This window comes from Vipera berus, assembly GCF_964194415.1.
Source record: "Vipera berus genome assembly, chromosome: 1".
Lineage (NCBI taxonomy): Eukaryota > Metazoa > Chordata > Lepidosauria > Squamata > Viperidae > Vipera > Vipera berus.
Window position 1 is genome coordinate 11,052,524 of NC_138202.1, and position 18,417 is coordinate 11,070,940.

General features: G+C 46.7%; 1 protein-coding gene across 1 annotated transcript in view; it reads right to left on the reverse strand.

Moving 5' to 3' along the window:
• Window positions 1–2,745: 2,745 nt before the first annotated feature.
• The window catches only part of CERS1 (ceramide synthase 1), a gene marked incomplete at its 5' end in the record, with an annotated part of 46,005 nt that continues 30,333 nt past the window's right edge, over window positions 2,746–18,417 (reverse strand). Inside the window, 4 exons of the mRNA XM_081346145.1 lie at window positions 2,746–3,558; window positions 8,965–9,098; window positions 12,931–13,078; window positions 15,034–15,195. Of these exons, the coding sequence (XP_081202271.1) occupies window positions 3,516–3,558; window positions 8,965–9,098; window positions 12,931–13,078; window positions 15,034–15,195 (487 nt within the window). The 3' untranslated portion in view covers window positions 2,746–3,515. The remainder of the gene's footprint in view (window positions 3,559–8,964; window positions 9,099–12,930; window positions 13,079–15,033; window positions 15,196–18,417) is intronic.

Consider the following 18,417-nt stretch of genomic DNA (forward strand, 5'->3'; position numbering starts at 1 on the left):
AGGCAGGAAGGTGCTTGTAGCATCCGCTACGGGCAGTTGTAAGAGAAAAGAACTGCGTGAGTGCTGCAGTGGCTGTTAACATGAGATTCAAGGTGCTAGTAATGGCGTTCAAAGCCCTCCATGGCATGGGGCCGGAGTACCTCAGGGAACATCTGCTGCCGGCATCAAGCTCCCTGCGCCCTGTGCGTTCCCACAGAGAGGGCCTCCTCAGGGTGCCACCGGTCAGAGAATGCCGTCTGGTGGCCCCCAGGGGGAGATCCTTCTCTGTGGGCGCCCCGGAGCTATGGAACCAGTTACCGGTTGAGCTCCGGACGGCGCCCGATCTGCGCTCCTTTCGCCGCGATCTGAAGACGTTTTTGTTCGAACAAGCCGGCCTGGCCTGAGGGGGGATTGGTGGGGTTTTTTATCATTTTTATTGGGGTTTTTATTATGTATCAATTGTATTTTAATCGGGCATGCATTTAATTATTTTTTAATTTTTGTAAATTTCTGTGTTTTATTCTTGCCCTGTACACCGCCCTGAGTCCTTCGGGAGAAGGGCGGTATAGAAATGATAATAAATTAAATTAAATTAAATTAAACATTGGGACCAGCTTTTAAGTCACTTTTTTATTGGGGGGGTGTCCATTGTAACTTCGATGGTTGCTAACCGACTGGTTGCAAATCAAGGACTATCTGTATGTCTGCATGTAAATTATATATACCTATTATATATAAATGGTGTATGCAATTTACGAAAAAGTAAAAAAAAAGGAATACGAACTATCTGTCCCTGTTGTTGTTGTTAGCTGCAAAGTCGTGTCCGACCCATCGTGACCCCATGGACGACGTTCCTCCAGGCCTTCCTGTCCTCTACCATCTTCTGGAGTCCATTTGAGCTCACAACTACTGCTTCAGTGACTCCATCCAGCCACCTCATTCTCTGTCGTCCCTTTCTTCTCTTGCACTCAATCTTTCCCAGCATTAGGCTCTTCTCCAGTGAGTCCTTCCTTCTCATTAGGTGGCCAAAGGATTTGAGTTTTAGCTTCAGGATCTGGCCTTCTAAAGAGCAGTCAGGGTTGATCTTCTCTAGGACTGACCGGTTTGATTGACTTGCAGTCCAAGGGACTCGCAGGAGTCTTCTCCAGCACCAGAGTTCAAAGGCCTCAATTCTTTGGCGCTCAGCCTTTCTTATGGTCCAGCTTTCACTGCCATACATTGCAACTGGGAAGACCATTGCCTTGACTATACGCACTTTTGTTGACAGGGTGATGTCTCTGCTTTTTAGTGTGCTGTCTAGATTTGTCATGGCTTTCCTCCCCAGGACCAAGCGTCTTTTAATTTCTTGGCTGCAGTCCCCATCTGCAGAGATCTTGGAGCCCAGGAAAATAAAATCTGTCACTACCTCCATTTCTTCCCCATCTATTTGCCAGGAATTGAGAGGGCCGGATGCCATGATCTTGGTTTTCTTAATGTTAAGTTTCAACATTCTATGACGCTGGAAGATGAGCCCCTCACTCCCTGGCCTATGCTTTTATTTCCAAGAATTCCCTATGGATCTTCTTGAAAGGTAAAATGGCGTAGGTGGTTGCAGTCCTGTCTGGAAATGTTCCTCCAGGAGCAGCCAGAAGAGGGTGGCCAGGGTCAGCCTCACTCGTTTGCCTTCTAGAAAATGGGTGGGATGAGAAAGGCAAATCTCAGCAGCTTTTTTTTAATGAATCGGCAAGGCCATTTTGTGAGGGCTCTATGACAATTCACCACGGCCAACTTGCTGCGGGACAAAAGTTACACTAATATTGAAGAAATGGTGGAATAGAATCATTAAAAGAAAGGATGGAAAAGGAGGGACAGAACGAAATGTGAATGGCAAAAAATTATTTTTTAATTTTTTTAGAAAATAATTAAAGAGAATTGTTAAATTGTTCCGCAGTGAGTTGATTATGGCAAGTTGTCCCATTCCCTTTGTGAGAGCAGCCACAGCATGCTCCAAATAGTATTTCTCAACCTTGGCAACTTTAAGATGTGTGGACTTCATCTCCCAGAATTCCACAGCCAGTATGACTGGCTGTGGAATTCTGGGAGTTGAAGTCCACACATCTTAAAGTTGCTAAGTTTGAGAAACATTGCTCTAAACCTTCTGGATATAGTAGCTCATTATAAAAAAGTAGATTCTATCTAAGACTGGGATGTCCAGGGAGAAAAGTGCCAAAAATTACAAGTGTCCACCATCATGCAATTGAAACCTGTTATATTATGGTTTGGATTTTTAAAAAAAGGTGGTGGTGGTAGAACTTCAATCACATGATTATAGCCGCCCTGAGTTTTGTGACATAATATCTTCCATCACCAGCACACATTTTTCCCTGTTTCTCCATCTTGGCAAGTTTAAAATGTGTGGACTTCAACTCCCAGAATTCCTCAGCCAGCATGGTTAAAAAACACAACCCAATCCAACATTTTAAGTGGCACCAAGGAAAAATCACCCAGGAGTGAGATATCAGCTCTGCCTGCTTGCAGTTTCCTGTTCTCTCACATTCCAAGTTATCTCTCAATTTTGAGAGATAGACTGCCTCTGACAAGAGAGGAACCACTCTGCCTGAAATGAACGGTACTGATAGGGGATTCTGGGAATCGGGGGTTGTCCAATGGAAGGACGGGCAAAACTGTAAGTAGACTGGTGCGTCACCCATCATGTAACTATAAATATTTCTATATTTTTTTTAAAAAAACCCTCTTTTCAAACACAATTCAGAAAACATCACCGTCTTGTGAATCCAAGCCTTATTTTATATACAACCTATCCAATACACAGGTTAGACAAAACACCATCACTGCCATTTTCATCTCCCAACTGTAACCAAGGGCAGGGAAACAAACAAACAAACATGGTTTAGAAAAGGGATGAAAGTGCCGCAGGGCATTGTGGGATACTCCTTTTCAAGCCCTATTTGCAAGGCTGAAAATTCATCGATTCGCACATGTGCTTTTCACTCTTCCACCATCGCTTTGGCCAGCTGGACATTCTGAAGGGATTTCCCCCCCCCCCACTTATTTCCTCTTAACCAATTAGGAATCCTTAACCCATGGGGGGGGAACAGTTCTGCCTTTTAGGGGGCACCACAGAGAAGGCCCTGCTGGGAAGAAGCCACAGAAAACTATGACAGTTCCTCATCCCCTCCACCCTGGTGGGAGCTTTTCATACTACTAGGCACTATTGAGCCACCAGAAGGGGGAAGCAGCTACTCTTGTGTGTGAATGCCATGCTCCAACCTGACGGGGCCAAATGACGCATGGTGGGCCTCCTCCTACTTCCAGCGCCATCACTGTTAATGGAAATTCAGCTTGAATTCCCCAACTCCAAGGGGCTTCAAAAAGAAAATGTGTAAAATGCTCTCCAATTAGCGCTTAGTTGTCAATTCCGGGCGGGAAAGTGTGGCAGCTCTGTAATTCTTCGGTTCACCCCTGAACAGGCTGGAGTTTGAATGAAGGGGTCCTGGCAGCTTCGGCTCTGCGCAAGTGTGGTCCCGCGAGTGCCTCTACAACCGCTTGTCTTTCACAATGCCATTCATCAGATGGTTTCTGCAGAGGAGAAACAAAGGGACAAGTAGTGGGAAACCCCCCCAGCTTTTTCTATTCTGTTGGGCCACCAGACCATTGGCCTTGGGTGTGGCTATGCAGATGAGCGGGCGTGGCCCTGCACTCCCCTAATCCAAGCAGTCCTTGACTTACAACCACAGCTGAAACCAGAAAGTCAGTCACTAAGCAATGCAGTTGTTGAGTCATGCCTGATTTAATACCTTTTTCTGCCATCGTCCTAAAGCCAATTTGGCCTCTCCCACTGAGCTGTTTGTTGGAGGCCCCCTTGGAAAATTGTATGTAGCAATAGCAATAGCACTTAGACTTATATACCGCTTCACAGTGTTTGCAGCCCTCTCTAAGCGGTTTACTGAGTCAGCTTATTGTCTCCCAGCAGTCTTCATTTTACCAATTTCGGAAGGATGGAAGGCCGAAGTCGACTTTGAGCCGGTGATCACATGACTTTGGGATGCTCCAAATGTCGTAAGTACATGCCCATTGCCAAATGCCTGAATTTTGATTACAGGACAACTGGAACACTCTGATGGTCGTAAGTGCAAGGATTGGTCATAAGTCACTTTTTTCAGTGCCATTTTAATTTCAAACAGTTGTTATATGAATGGTCATAAGTCGAGGACTACCTGTTCATGATGGCAGCTGGGACCGGGAACGCTATTGCTAAGTGAGGCAGAGATAAAACACAACCTCATACGACTGTGCTGCTTAGCGATGGCAGTTCCAGCACTTCACGCTGCTGTCCTTAAGCAAATTCCATGCCGTCGTTAAGCGCAACATCCTGTTGCCTGCTACCAGCTTCCCCACTGATTTTGCTTATTGGAAGCTGGCAGTTAAAAGTCTCAAATGGCAATCATGTGACCTCGGGGATGCTATGACTTAAATACATTTGAGGACTGATAGTAAGTCCCATTCATTCAGTGCCACTGTTAAGTCTGTTAAGTGATTGTTAAGCAAGGACTATCTGTAAGGACTTTATTCCCCAAAAGTGCTTCAGGCACAGGACAGAAACTAAAACAGGCTTTATTAAATCTGAGATTTAATTACTAAATTAAATAAGTACTTGGCATATATTTTAAAATGCTCCCCCCCTTCTACCACCTCAGCCTCAATATTTTAGAAAGGCGTTTATTTAATCGAAGCCTTGCAATAAGATGGTTTTAAAGAAACACATTTCAAATTGTAATGAAACCTTGAACTCATGGATTGCTGATGCTACACAGGACATCGTTTTCAATTTCCTTGCAGATGGCATTTAATGAATGATTATGAATAATGGACACCCCTTCCCCACTTATCTGCACAAGTAATCCTCAACTTCCTGACAGTTAGAGCAATTAACCAGTGGAACAACCTGCCTCCAGAAGTTGTGGGTGCCCCCATCACTGGAGGTTTTTAAGAAGACACTGGACCGCCATTTGTCCGAAATCGTATAGGGTTTCCTACCTGAGCAGGGGGTTGGACTAGATGACCTCCAAGATCCCTTCCAACTTTATTATTATTGTTGTTACTACTACTACTACTTTGTAAAAGGTAAAGGTTCCCCCACACATGCATGCTAGTCGTTTCCAACTCTAGGGGCCGGTGCTCATCTCCGTTTCATAGCCGAAGAGCCAGCGCTTGTCCGAGGACATCTCTGTGGTCATGTGGCCGGCATGACTAGACGCCAAAGGCGCACGGAACACTGTTACCTTCCCACCATAGTGGTCCCTATTTTTCTACTTGCATTTTTACGTGCTTTCGAACTGCTAGGTTGGCAGAAGCTGGGACGAGTAACAGGTGCTCACTCTGCTACGCGGCACTCGGGATTCGACCCGCCAAACTGCCGACCTTCTGATCGACAAGCTCAGCGTCCTAACCCACTGAGCCACCGCGTCCCTACTTTACAACCATTCAGTGACCGCTGGAAATTAGAACAGCACTGAAAAGTGACTTACAACTGTTTTTCACACTCACAACTGTTGCAGCATCCCGATGGTCACAGGATCAAAATTCAGATGCTTGGCAACTGGCATTATGACGGCTGCAGTGTCCCTGGGGTCATGTGATCCCCTTTTGCAACCTTCTGACAAGCAAAGTCAATGGGGAAGCCAGATTCACTAAACAACTATGTTACTGACTTAACAACTGCAGTGATTCACTTAACAACTGCGGCAAGAAAGGTTGTTAATGGGGGAAAACCCCAATTTAGCAATGGAAATTTTGGGTTCACTTGTGGTCTTGAGTCGAGGGCAACCTATATATCGTAGCTGTACATGTGTATCCATAAATATAAGTATATAACTGAGTATTTTTTAAAATGGAGATATATATTTATTTCTTACCATTGGTCGGAATGGGTGGATGAAATGTAGCTAATTTGCAATATGTTTAACAGCAGAAGGTTTATTAGTGTTAGTGTTAGTGATGACTTACAAAGCCCTTCATGGCATGGGTCCGGATTACCTACGGCAACACCTGCGGCCGGCGTCAACTTCCCTCCGTCCAGTGCGCTCCCACAGAGAGGGCCTCCTCAGGGTGCCACCGATCAAAGAATGCCGATTGGTTACCCCCAGGGGGAGAGCGTTCTCTGTGGGCGCGCCAGACCTATGGAACCGCTTGCCGGTTGAGCTCCGGATGGCCCCCGACCTTCGCTCCTTCCGGCGCGATCTCAAAACCTTCTTTTTCGAACAAGCTGGCCTGGTCTGACGGGATGGGGTTGGGTTTTTATAAATAGTTTTAATTTTAATATGTATTAATTTATGGGCATAATGGTTTAATGGCTTTTTAATTTTTGTATTCTGTTTTTTTATTATGTATTGCCCTGTTCACCGCCCTGAGTCCTTCGGGAGAAGGGCGGTATACAAATTAAATTATTAAATTAAATTAAAATTAATTAAATTAATCTAGGAACTGGCGCTATTAGGAAAAGCAACTGATTTGTTGATGACACACCGCAACATCCATCAAACGGGTACCAACATAGAACTAAGCACCCACCTAGAGAGGACCAATCAAGAACTAAGGAGAAACTTCCTAACAGTGAGAACAATTAACCAAGTGCAACAGCTTGCCTCCAGACGTCGTGGGCGCTCCATCACTGGAGGCTTTTAAGAGGAGAATGGACAGCCGTCTGTCTGAAATGAAATAGGGTCTCCTGCTCGAGCAGGGGGTTGGACTAGAAGACCTCCAGGGTCCCTTCCAACTCTGTTATTGTTATTCTGGTCCCTTGGATGCAGAACCTCCCGCAGGCAGCAGACGGAGAGATAAGGGAAGGGCACTAGTAACATGAATGGAACAGAAGGGACAGTTCATAATTCATAAGGTCCATGCCTGAAATACATAAGGCCTCAATCCAAGGCATGTGCGGTGTATTTGGATCCTGAGATAGCTGTCGATGTACGTCAATTCTGCCTTTCAGGAAAAGCGTAAAGAGGGCTGAGTCTTTGGCTCCGAGTTACAGGCTTTCCACCACTTGGCATTTCTCCTACATGTGCTTAATCCTCTCTGTTGCCCAATTCTCCATTCCATTCTGCAAGTCTGTCTTTGGCTAGGTCACTCAGAGAGATTTCTGCTCATATTATTTTAGGCTTTCCTGCTTAACCTAACAGACCCAATGACTGGTTTCCCCCAACTGCTTTTATTTACGGCAGAGCGAAATTGAATCTCTGGTTTTTAATTTTGAGGTTGCGTACGGTACTATTAAATTTTACCGTTTTTTTAAATTTATTTTTATTTATTTATTTTAATTCCATTTATATCCTGCCCTTCTGCGAAGACTCAGGGCGGCTTACAAGCTTAGCAGTAGCCTTCATTCTATGTATATGCCTGCTTATTAGGGCTTTCACACACACCCCAAGCGGCATTATTACAAAGTCAGCTTAATTGCCCCCAACAATCTGGGTCCTCATTTTACCTACCTCGGAAGGATGGAAGGCTGAGTCAACCTTGAGCCTGGTGGGATGCGAACCTGCACTAATTGCAGACAGCTGGTGTTACTTAAGGAGGCATTAGCCCACTGCTCCACCAAGGCTCTATAAAATTACTTTCTGAGTAAGAGATGCCGACAGCATTTGCTTCCCTGTTCACCTGCTCCATTATTTGCAGCAACTCTGTCACTAAAAAAACTTCGCAGGCTGTTTCCTATTAAGTGCCTGCCTGAGAAAGACGAAGGGCACTCGAAACTGATTCTATTCTTGGTCCTCCCTCCAAGAAGTTAAAAGCCTCAAATAAGGTTGTGAAGTCCATTGCTCTTAAGTCAGTGTTTCTCAGCCTCAGCAACTTCAAAGCGATGTGGACTTCAATTCCCAGAATTCCCCAGACAGCCTTAAAGTTACAGAGGTTGAAAAACACTATCTTTCTCCCCCTCCCCCCCTCAAAAAAAGGGACCTAAAGTATTGGAGGGAATCTGGGCAGAGCTAGATTCTGTAATTCGCAATGGAAGGGATGCTTTTTATGGAGCTTTATCAGTCTATATAGATTCATTCTTCCTCGCTATTTCTTCTTTCTGTGCAGAAAGAACCGTATTTGCAACTAAGTTTGGAGAACTTTTAGTTGTATTGGACCTGGGGTGTTGCTAAGGGCATTATCTGGAGGAACTGGGAAAGTACTGGCATTCGTTCTCTACATGGGGCTGCCGCGAGAATGCAGCCGCGAGAGTTGTGTTGGGAGTCTCCCGATACTCCCATGTTACACCCCTGCTCCGCGAGCTGCATTGGCTCCCAGTTGTCTTCCGTGTGAGATTCAAGGTGCTGGTAATGACCTACAAAGCCCTTCATGGCATGGGTCCGGAATACCTCAGGGAGCACCTGCGGCCGGCATCAACTTCCCTCCGCCCAGTGCGCTCCCACAGAGAGGGCCTCCTCAGGGTGCCACCGGTCAAAGAATGTCGACTGGTGGCCCCCAGGGGGAGGGCGTTCTCTGTGGGCGCCCCGGATTTATGGAACCGTCTTCCGGTTGAGCTCCGGATGGCACCTGACCTTCGCTCCTTCCGGCGCGACCTAAAGACCTACCTGTTTGAACAAGCCGGCCTGGCCTGATGGGTGATGGGTTTGGGTTTCATTGCTTTTTATGTATTTTAACTTATTGTTATAGTTCTTGGGCATCTTGTTTAATCTCTTTTAATTTTTGTATTCTTGTCTTTTAACATGTATTGCCCTGTTCACCGCCCTGAGTCCTTCGGGAGAAGGGCGGTATACAAATAAAATTATTATTATTATTATTATTATTATTATTATTATTATTATTATTATTATTATTATTATTATTATTATTATTATTACTGATATTAAGGACAGGATTCAAGTCGTAACTTAGCTGTTTCTGTATGCCACTCAGAAGCAACTGACTAGCCGTTGTTAGGAGGAGGAAACCGAGGGAAAAGAACAGAAATCCATCGCTTCTACACATCCTTACCCTTCCTTCCAAGAGTTGTGGAGATGAAGCTCCCTGCCTGTCTTCTTAGAGGTAGCATCAGCGTCATATTCCCGTACATCCTTCACCTCCTGCACTTCTCCCAGCAAAACCTTGGCCACAAAAAGGACGATGTACTGCCGAGAGGAGAAGGGGAGAACCAATCAGCTGGCTGGATCACAGATTTTCCCATCAGGCTTTTTGGCCTCTTACCTGCTTCAACAGCCTGCCGGATTAACTTAGCCTATGGCAGGGGTCAGCAACCTGAAACAGTGAAAGAGCCACTCGGAACCGGTTCCCTCACAAAAGGAAAAACTGGGAGCCGCAAAAAATGTGTGCGCATGTGCGTACATGCGTGCATGCGCAGAACAGGGTTTGACTGAAGAGTGGAGCCAAGGCGAGATATGCACCTACCCTGCATATTTGAATTGATTGGTTGAACTTTTTTAGTCCCACTTTTTTTTTTTTTGGACTGCACATGGCAGAGGACTGGGAGCCGCAGGAGACAGCTGAAAGAGCCGCATGCGGCTCCAGAGCCGCGGGTTGCAGACCTGTGGCCTATGGGGATATCCATTCCCAGATTCAGATCTACATTCAATGGTACGGAGATTCTCTTAGCCTAGCCCAGGGGTAGGCAACCTTGGCTCTTTTATGAGACTCGTGGACTTCAACTCCCAGAATTCCTGAGCCAGCTACGCTGAGGGGAAAGGGAGAGGTTTCCAAGCTGAGCCATGCTGGCTCAGGAATTCTGGGAGTTGAAGTCCACGAGTCTCATAAAAGAGCCAAGGTTGCCTTCCTCTGGCCTAGCTAATTTCACAGGGCTGAAGCGAGGATAATGTGTGATCCGGAGAAAACTGGATCAAAGGCCAGACACATGTCAGGTTTCTTTCTCTGGGAACAGTAGTTCTATGTAAAACCATGTGAATTTAAAACAACTGACCGATGCAATAAAAACAGTATACTACAGGTAGCCCTCAACTTACAACAATTCTTTTAGTGACTAGTCAAAAGTTACAACAGCACTGAAAAAAAAGTGACTTAGGACCATTTTTTTCACACTGACGACCGCTATAACATCCCCATGGTCACCTGAACAAAATTTGGATGCTTGGCCACTTCTTCATATTTATGATGGTTGCAGTGTCCTGGGATTGTGTTGATCCCCTTTTGAGACCTTCTGACAAGCAAAGTCAAAGGGGAAGCCAGATGCACTTAACAACCAGGTTAACTTAACAAGTGCAGTGATTCACTTAACAACTGTGGCGAGGAAGGTCATAAAATGGGGCAAAAACTCACTTAACAACTGTCTCGCTTGGCAACAGAAATGGGCTCAATTGTGGCTGTAGGTCAAGGACTACCTGTAAAAGGCCCATGAAGAGCACAATTATATTTAATAGGACTACACCACGCACACAAAAGCACACACACAAGCTCTCTCTCAGGACCTTGGAAGCACGCCTTCTCTGTGGCAGTGCCTACCCTCTGGAAAAAGGTTCCCGCCAAAATCTGTGTCATTTAGAACAGCCAAAAAGCCATAAGTTCTTCACCCAGGCTATAGAGCAGGGAGGGAAACTTATCTATTTCTTGTTAATTTTATGGTAATTTCTTGGTTCACTTCTGTAAGCCACCCCGAATCACTGAGAGTTGGGTAGCATACAAGTTAATAAATATTTTTTTTATTATTACTGGAGTTCAGCAGATGTGTAGGATCTCGGCCCCAAGAGGGGTAAAATGAATATAGAGTTTGTAGCAGATATTCTCAATAGTGGCCCCAAAGTGCTGGAACAACTGGCTCCTAATGATGCACCTTGTGCTGGACCAGATTGTAGCTAGCTTAGGAATTAAGAACTGTGTTAGAGCATTTAGCATTTAAAGGGTTAACGCTCTTTGCTTAAGAGATGGCTTCTGGGAAATGTAGTCTAGTTGTTAGTTAGTCCTATATCTTAGCTAGTCAGTGGGAAGAGCCTCAACGTTTATTACAGGACATCCTGGCTACTGTGCCAGGGTTTTTTGTCATCTCTGCATGAATCTTAGCCACGAGCTTCATATCAGCATGTAACATTTACACAGGATGGGGAAATCCATTATTCTTTTACCTATGCGATGGGTCCAGATTACAACCTGTATTCCGGAAGAACCTCTGCTGTAACCGTGAGAACCTCTGCTGATTTGAGGATGCCTGAGAATAAAAGTAATTTGCATGATCTATCCACTGAGTTAATTTTTCCCTGTTTCACGTGGAACCCAGCAACGCTCTCTGCATGGGACAGGACACACCTGATTCCTTTGCTAATAACCATCCACACAATGGATAAAATGATTATGTTTAGTTGAATTTTTACATGTTTAGCAGTGACTTTTGTCTGGAAGTCTACTTTGCTGACCTGGATTTATCAATGCAGATAGCTTTGGATGTTACTGCATTTTCTGCTTGTAAATCACTCAGAATCTTTAGAAAGGAGATGTATAAAGCCATGCATATCCCCTCCTTTATTTGAGGAATCAAATTAGTGTGTGTGTGTGTGTGTGTGTGTGTGTGTGTGTGTATATTTATTTTTTCCTACAACAATCCCTCTGAAGTAGGCTGGACTGAGGCCCCAATTATCTCAGGAGCTTCCCTGGCTGAAGGGAGTTCAAACCTGAGTCTTCCCAATCTTAATCGGCACCTTCACCACTACAAGTAGTCCTCAACTTACAACAATTGAGCCATGGTTGTTAAGCAAATCACTATAGTTGTTAAGTGAATCATCCCAGCTAGCTCCCTAGGTGTTGTGATTCAGTGTCAGCCTGTGCTCCCAGCAACTGAGTCCGATGAATCTGAGGAGGAGGAGGAGGGCTTTGGAGAGCCTTCGGTGTCGGAGGGAGGCTCTGATGCACTGCAGGACTCTCAGCCTGGCCCCTCCAGTCGTGTTCCTCATGAGGCTCAGCTGTGTGAGGAGGAGGTGTTGGACTCAGAAGAGTCACAGCTGAATCTGTTCAGAGATGCTAGAAGCAGAAGGCAATCCAGCAGAGCAGAGCAAATCAATGAGGCAACTCAGTGAGAGGAGCAAAAGGGAGTGAGAAGCCATGCCTTGGGACTGATAATAAAAGGGGAAGGTGTGGACGGGGCTGGTTGCTGAAGGCAACCATTTGGAGACATACTAAGGGAATCCTGGTCTGTTCTTGCTAATCTGTTTGACTCTTGTTTGTTAACTCGTTTCATATTTTGAATCATTTATTGAAGGAAATATTCTGTTGCCTTTTTGTTTGAACTATAAATAAATTTGGGTTGGTTTTTTCCAGCCTATTGATTGTTTAAAGGAAGAAGGGGTTGTCCCTGACACACAAACAGGGCTGGTCGTAGGCTGAAACAGAACACTAGGAAACATATAAGGAACGGTTGCTAGAATTGGGTATATCTAGTTTAATGCAGAGAAGGACGAGGGGGGACATGATAGCAGTGTTCCAATATCCCAGGCGCTGCCAGAAAGAAGAGAGCCAAGCTATTCTCCAAAGCACCTGAAGGCAGGAGAAGAAGCAACGGATGGAAAGTAACCAAGGAGAGAAGCAACCTAGAAGTAAGGAGAAACTTCCTGACAGTGAGGACAATTAACCAGTGGAACAACCTGCCTCCAGAAGCTGTGAATGCTCCAACACTGGAAGTTTTTAAGAAGAGAATGGACAGCCGTTTGTCTGAAATGGTATAGGCTTTTCTGCCTGAGCAGGGGGTTGGACTAGATGACCTCCAAGGTCCCTTCCAACAACAACATCAATCACCATCACCACCATCATCATCATACCAAGCATCCTGGAATGTTGCCAACAGTCATACATATGAGAACTGGTCGTAAGTCACTTTTTTTAGTGCCGTTGTAACTTTGAATGGCCATTAAATGAATGGTGATAAGTCAGGGACTACCTGTACTTCACGTTGCTTGGAGCACAGCTGGTAAATGCTGGACCAGCCACTGACAGGAGCCTTTTACTTACCAGGAACCAATAGATATTCATCAGCATGAGGATAAACAGCAGCACGTTGAAGAAGAAGTAAAATGGGATATTGGGGACAGACTGGAGGCTGGTGTGGCAGGTCGCATAAAGCACCTTCAAGGGGAACCAATACAAACGGAACCAGAACCTGGAAAAGGACAGCAAAGTAGCAGAAGCAAATTTAGACCAGGACGGGGACGTCTCTGCACACATGCCTGTTGCTAATTAAAATAAGCAATCTTGCAAGTAAAAGCCTGCCAAGGTGATAGGAGTCCAGGTTTTATTCGGTTAAAAGGCAAGAGGTGGATCAAACCTACATTGCATATGGTGGTTTGCCAAATTTAAGAAGAAAGCTGTAACATTCAGGCAGAGATTTAAACCAGGAGTGTCCAAACCTGAGCAACTTGAAGACTTGTGGACTTCAAGTCTCAGAAATTGCTAGCCAGTCATGCTGGCTAGGGAAATTCTGGGAGTTGAATTTCCACAAGCCTTCAAGTTGCCAAGGTTGGACACCCCTGGTTTAAACGATAAAGAGGTTTTAATTTTGGAACAGGACTTAGGTTTTTCTCTGGCTGCTATTTATTGAGAGGGGTCGTAGCTTGATCCAAGCGGCCAACGAGCTGAACTTGTGGAGTCAAGATTTCCTTACCTGACCTACCTCGAAGGGCTGACATCAATTATAAAAGCCTATTTTCCTTCATCTCCTTACTATAAAGGCAAAGGTAACAATTTCCCTTGCTCAGTGGTGTCCAATCCTAGGGGACGGTGCTCATCTGTTTCTTAGCCAAGAGAGCCAGCGTTGCCCGAAAATGCTTCTGTAGTTATGAAGTGCACTGAATACGGTTAACTTTTCACCGAACTGGTACCTATTTATCTACTTGCGTTTGCATGCTTTCAAACTGTTAGGTGGGCAGGAGCTGGGACCAGAGTGGGTGGCCACCCTGTTGCATGGCGCTCGGATCTTGAGCCTGGGCTGTCGACTTTCCAGCCCACAAGCCCACTTGTCTTAACCGTAAAGCCATCACATCCCCTCCTCGCTGTATACCCCAGCAAATTCCCAGCATTCTCTATTTACTTGGCTTAATTAACGTTCTTGTTTCAGCAACCGCTGTTGCATTGTCACTTCTGTGGCTTTCTGCTCTATTCTTTTTCCCAAACATTCACAGGCAGGTTTGGGCTTTTGAGGGAATTAAAGACTGGTGACAGTTGCAGCTACCAGAAAGCTTTTTCCTTAAGAGCAGTCTATCTTAAAAGGGGCAGAAGATGGGGCCACCATGCTCCACAGAAGAGTCAACAGCCAAATACAGGTAGTCCTTGACTTACAACCATTCATTTAGTGACCGTTCAAAGTTACTATAGCACTGAAAAAAATTGACCGATGACCGTTTTTCACGCTTACAACCATTGCGACATCCCCCTGGTAACAGGGTCAAAATTCAGATGCTTGGCAACTGGCTCGTATTTATGACGGTTGCCGTGTCCCAGAGTCACATTATCATCTGCTGCGACCTTCTGACAAGCAGAAGTCAATGGGGAAGCCAGATTCACTTAACAACCGTGTTACTAAGTTAACAACTGGAGTGATTCACTTCAACAACTATGGCAAGAAAGGGGGTAAATTGGGGTTCAATTGTGGTCGTAAATCAAGGACTACCTGCAATAATTTATTTATTTATTTATTTATTATTGGGACTTATATGCCGCCCTATCTCCTGAAGGACTCAGGGCGGCTAACAACAATAACGTACAATAAATACAGAAGTTAAAATTAAAATTAAAATTAAAGGCCCCTGTAGAATAAATAAAAATAAAAATTAAAATAAATTAAAAATTAGAGTTAAAAATTAAAAACATAATTAAAATCCCTGTCAGTCCAGGTCAGCCAGGTGGAAAAGAGGCCGCGGCGAAAGGACTGGAGATCTGGGGCCATTCGAAGCTCAGGGGGGAGCTAGTTCCATAGGGCTGGCACTCCCACAGAGAAGGCCCTCCCCCTGGGGGACGGTACACTGAGGAGGGTACCACATATTCCACTCCAATTCCAGGCTGGGTCCCTGTAGATCTGAGGATCAGCCCTCAAATGAGGGCTGACAGAACCAGACTCACCAACTAAGGCTGAAGGAGACGCAGCCGGCATTAGAAATGGTGTCGTTTAAACGGTGGTAAACACCACCCCGGTACTTGAAGTAAACATTGAGTTTGGTAAACTCCAGCTGGATGTCACTAAAGTCATGAAGGAAGAGTACAAGAATCCCAACGTTGTGGAATCTGTGAGCAAGAGTAAAGCGTCATTATTATCCACGCAAAAGATCCAAGCATTTCAGTTCAGCTGGCCCTGGATGAGAGAGGCCCGTTGTTTGTTTCTTTTTTTCCTCCAGAGATCCAGATAAAAATCATGTCAGCGCATCTTATTGGACAGGTTTTAAATAGAACAATACAACTGTTGCAGTGTTGGTCATGCTAGAACTGGCCTCGGCAAATGGGAGTTTTGCATTAGAATACAGGCAGTCCTCGACTTACAACTGATTGGGTTTACTCTGCAAAAAACGCCCACTGAATTAATTTAATTTAATTTAATTTAATTTAATTTAATTTAATTTAATTTAATTTAATTAAATAATATTTATATACCGCCCTTCTCCCTGAGGACTCAGGGCGGTTCACAGGGCAGAATAAAATACTAAATACAAACATTAAAAAGAGATTAAATGATTGCCCAAGTTAAAACAATTGGAATACAATTCTAAAACCCCAAGATAAAATTAAGACACCAAAAATAAAAAACCCCACCAATCCCCATCAGGCTAGGCCGGCTTGTACAAACAGAAACGTCTTGAGATCGCGACGAAAGGAGCGAAGATCGGGCGCCATCCGGAGCTCTACCGGTAGCTGATTCCACAGCTCCGGAGCGCCCACAGAGAAGGATCTCCCCCTGGGGGCCACCAATCGACATCCTCTGATCGGTGGCACCCTGAGGAGGCCCTCTCTGTGGGAACGCACAGGGCGCAGGGAGCTTGATGCCGGCAGCAGATGTTCCCTAAGGTACTCCGGCCCCATGCCATGGAGGGCTTTGAACACCGTTACCAGTACCTTGAATCTCACCCGGAAGACAACTGGCAACCAATGCAGCTCACGGAGCAGAGGTGTAACGTGGGAGTATCGGGAGACTCCCAACACAACTCTCGCGGCTGCATTCTGTACCAGTTGGAGCTTCCGGGTGGTCCTCAAGGGCAGCCCCATGTAGAGAGCGTTGCAGTAGTCCAGACGAGAGGACACGAGCGCATGAGTGACCGTGCACAAATCATCCCGGCTAAGATAGGGCCGCAACTGGCGCACCAGGCGAACCTGGGCGAAGGCCCCCCTAGTCACAGCTCCTATATGGTCTTCCAAGGTGAGCCGTGAATCTAGGAGGACTCCCAAGTTGCGAGCCCTATCTACGGGGGGTAATAGTTCACCCCCCATAGCCAGAGGTGGAATGTCCGAATAAACCCGGGATGAAGGTATGCAAAGCCACTCAGTCTTGTCGGGGTTGAGTTGAAGTCTGTTCCTCCCCATCCAGACCCGAACCGCCTCCAGGCAACGGGACATCACGTTGAGGGCATCACTGGGGTGGTTTGGGGTCGAAAGGAAAAGTTGGGTATCATCAGCGTACTGATGATATCCAACTCCAAAGCCACGAATGATCTCACCCAGCGGTTTCATGTAGATGTTGAACAGGAGAGGCGAGAGGACCGACCCCTGAGGAACTCCACAAATGAGAGACCTCGCGGTCGACCTCTGCCCTCCTGCCAACACCGACTGCGAACGTCCCTGGAGATAGGAGGAGAACCACTGTAAGACTGTGCCTCCCACTCCCAGCCCCCTGAGACGCCGCAGCAAGATACCATGGTCGATGGTATCGAAAGCCGCCGAGAGGTCTAATAGGACTAGAACAGAGGAATATCCCCTGTCCCGAGCCCTCCAGAGATCATTCACCAGCGCGACCAATGCCGTCTCCGTGCTGTGCCCGGGCCTGAAACCCGATTGGTACGGGTCTAGATAATCCGCTTCATCCAGGACCAGAGGGAGCTGATGCGCCACCACACTCTCAACAACCTTCGCAAGAAAGCGAAGGTTGGAGACAGGACGAAAGTTGTTCAATACAGCTGGGTCCAAGGCAGGCTTCTTGAGGAGAGGCCTCACCACCGCCTCCTTCAAGACGGCGGGGAAGCTACCCTCACTCAGAGAAGCCGATATAACTGCCTGGAACCAGCTGCGTGTCCTCTCCCGGGCTGCATAGACCAGCCAGGAAGGGCACGGGTCCAATAAACATGTGGTGGTGCTCAGCCTCCCCATGATCCTGTCCACGTCCTCCGGAGTCACAGAATCAAACTCCTCCCAGGTGATATCGACAAGACCGCCCGTGTCCTGATCGTCAGACTCTGCCCAGTCAGAGTCCAGACCGGTCCGAATCCGAGCGATTTTGTCCGACAGATGTTGGTTAAACTCCTTGGCACGACCCTGCAAGGGATCCTCCCTCACCTCCTGATTTAGGAGGGAGCGAGTCACCCTAAACAGGGCGGCTGGGCGATTATCTGCGGACGCGATAAGGGTGGCGAAGTGGTTAGACCTCGCCTCCCTTATCGCAGCGAGATAAGACCTAATGTAGGCTCTTAGTCGCAATCGGTCGGATTCGGATCGGCTGGACCTCCAACCGCTCTCTAGGCCCCGTCTCCGACGCTTCATCTCCCAGAGCTTCCACTAAGGCATCTGCCGAGCTGTGAGCAAGGGAGGCAGGTGGGGACCCCAGCGCCGCCTGGAACCTCTGGGGATCCATTAAGCGTCTGGGGCGGTACCATTTAATTGGTTCCAAACACCCACGGCGGGGGGTGGCAAAACGGAAGACCAGCCGCAGGAGATGATGATCGGTCCATGCCAGGGGCATAATAATTGGAGAGCCCCCACCAAGATCATCTAACCACCGTCCAGATAAGAAAACTAGGTCAAGGGTGTGGCCTCCCTCATGAGTCGGTCCCGAAATTACTTGCGTCAGGTCCATGGCCGTCATGGAAGCCATGAACTCCCGAGCCAACTCAGATGATCCTCCCAGCGATGGTAGATTGAAGTCCCCCAAAACTATAAGTTTCGGGAACTCAACCACCAGCCCAGAGAGGACATCGAGCAGCTCAGGCAGGGCTGCTGCTGCGTGACTAGGCGAAAGGTACACCAGCAGCAAGCCCAACTGCGCACCAGGGCCGCATCTCAAAAAGAGAGACTCACACCCGACTATCTGGGGAACGGTGGCCTCCCGTGGACACAAGGTCTCCCTCATAACAACAGCCACTCCCCCACCCCTACCCTGAGCCCGAGGCCGGTGCAGCACCCGGAAACCTGGTGGGCAAAGATCAACCAGAGGAATGCCGCCCTCTGGGCCCAACCAAGTTTCCGTGATGCAAGCCAGGTCCGCCTGCTCACCCTCGACCAAGTCACGGACGAGAGGAGCCTTGTTGA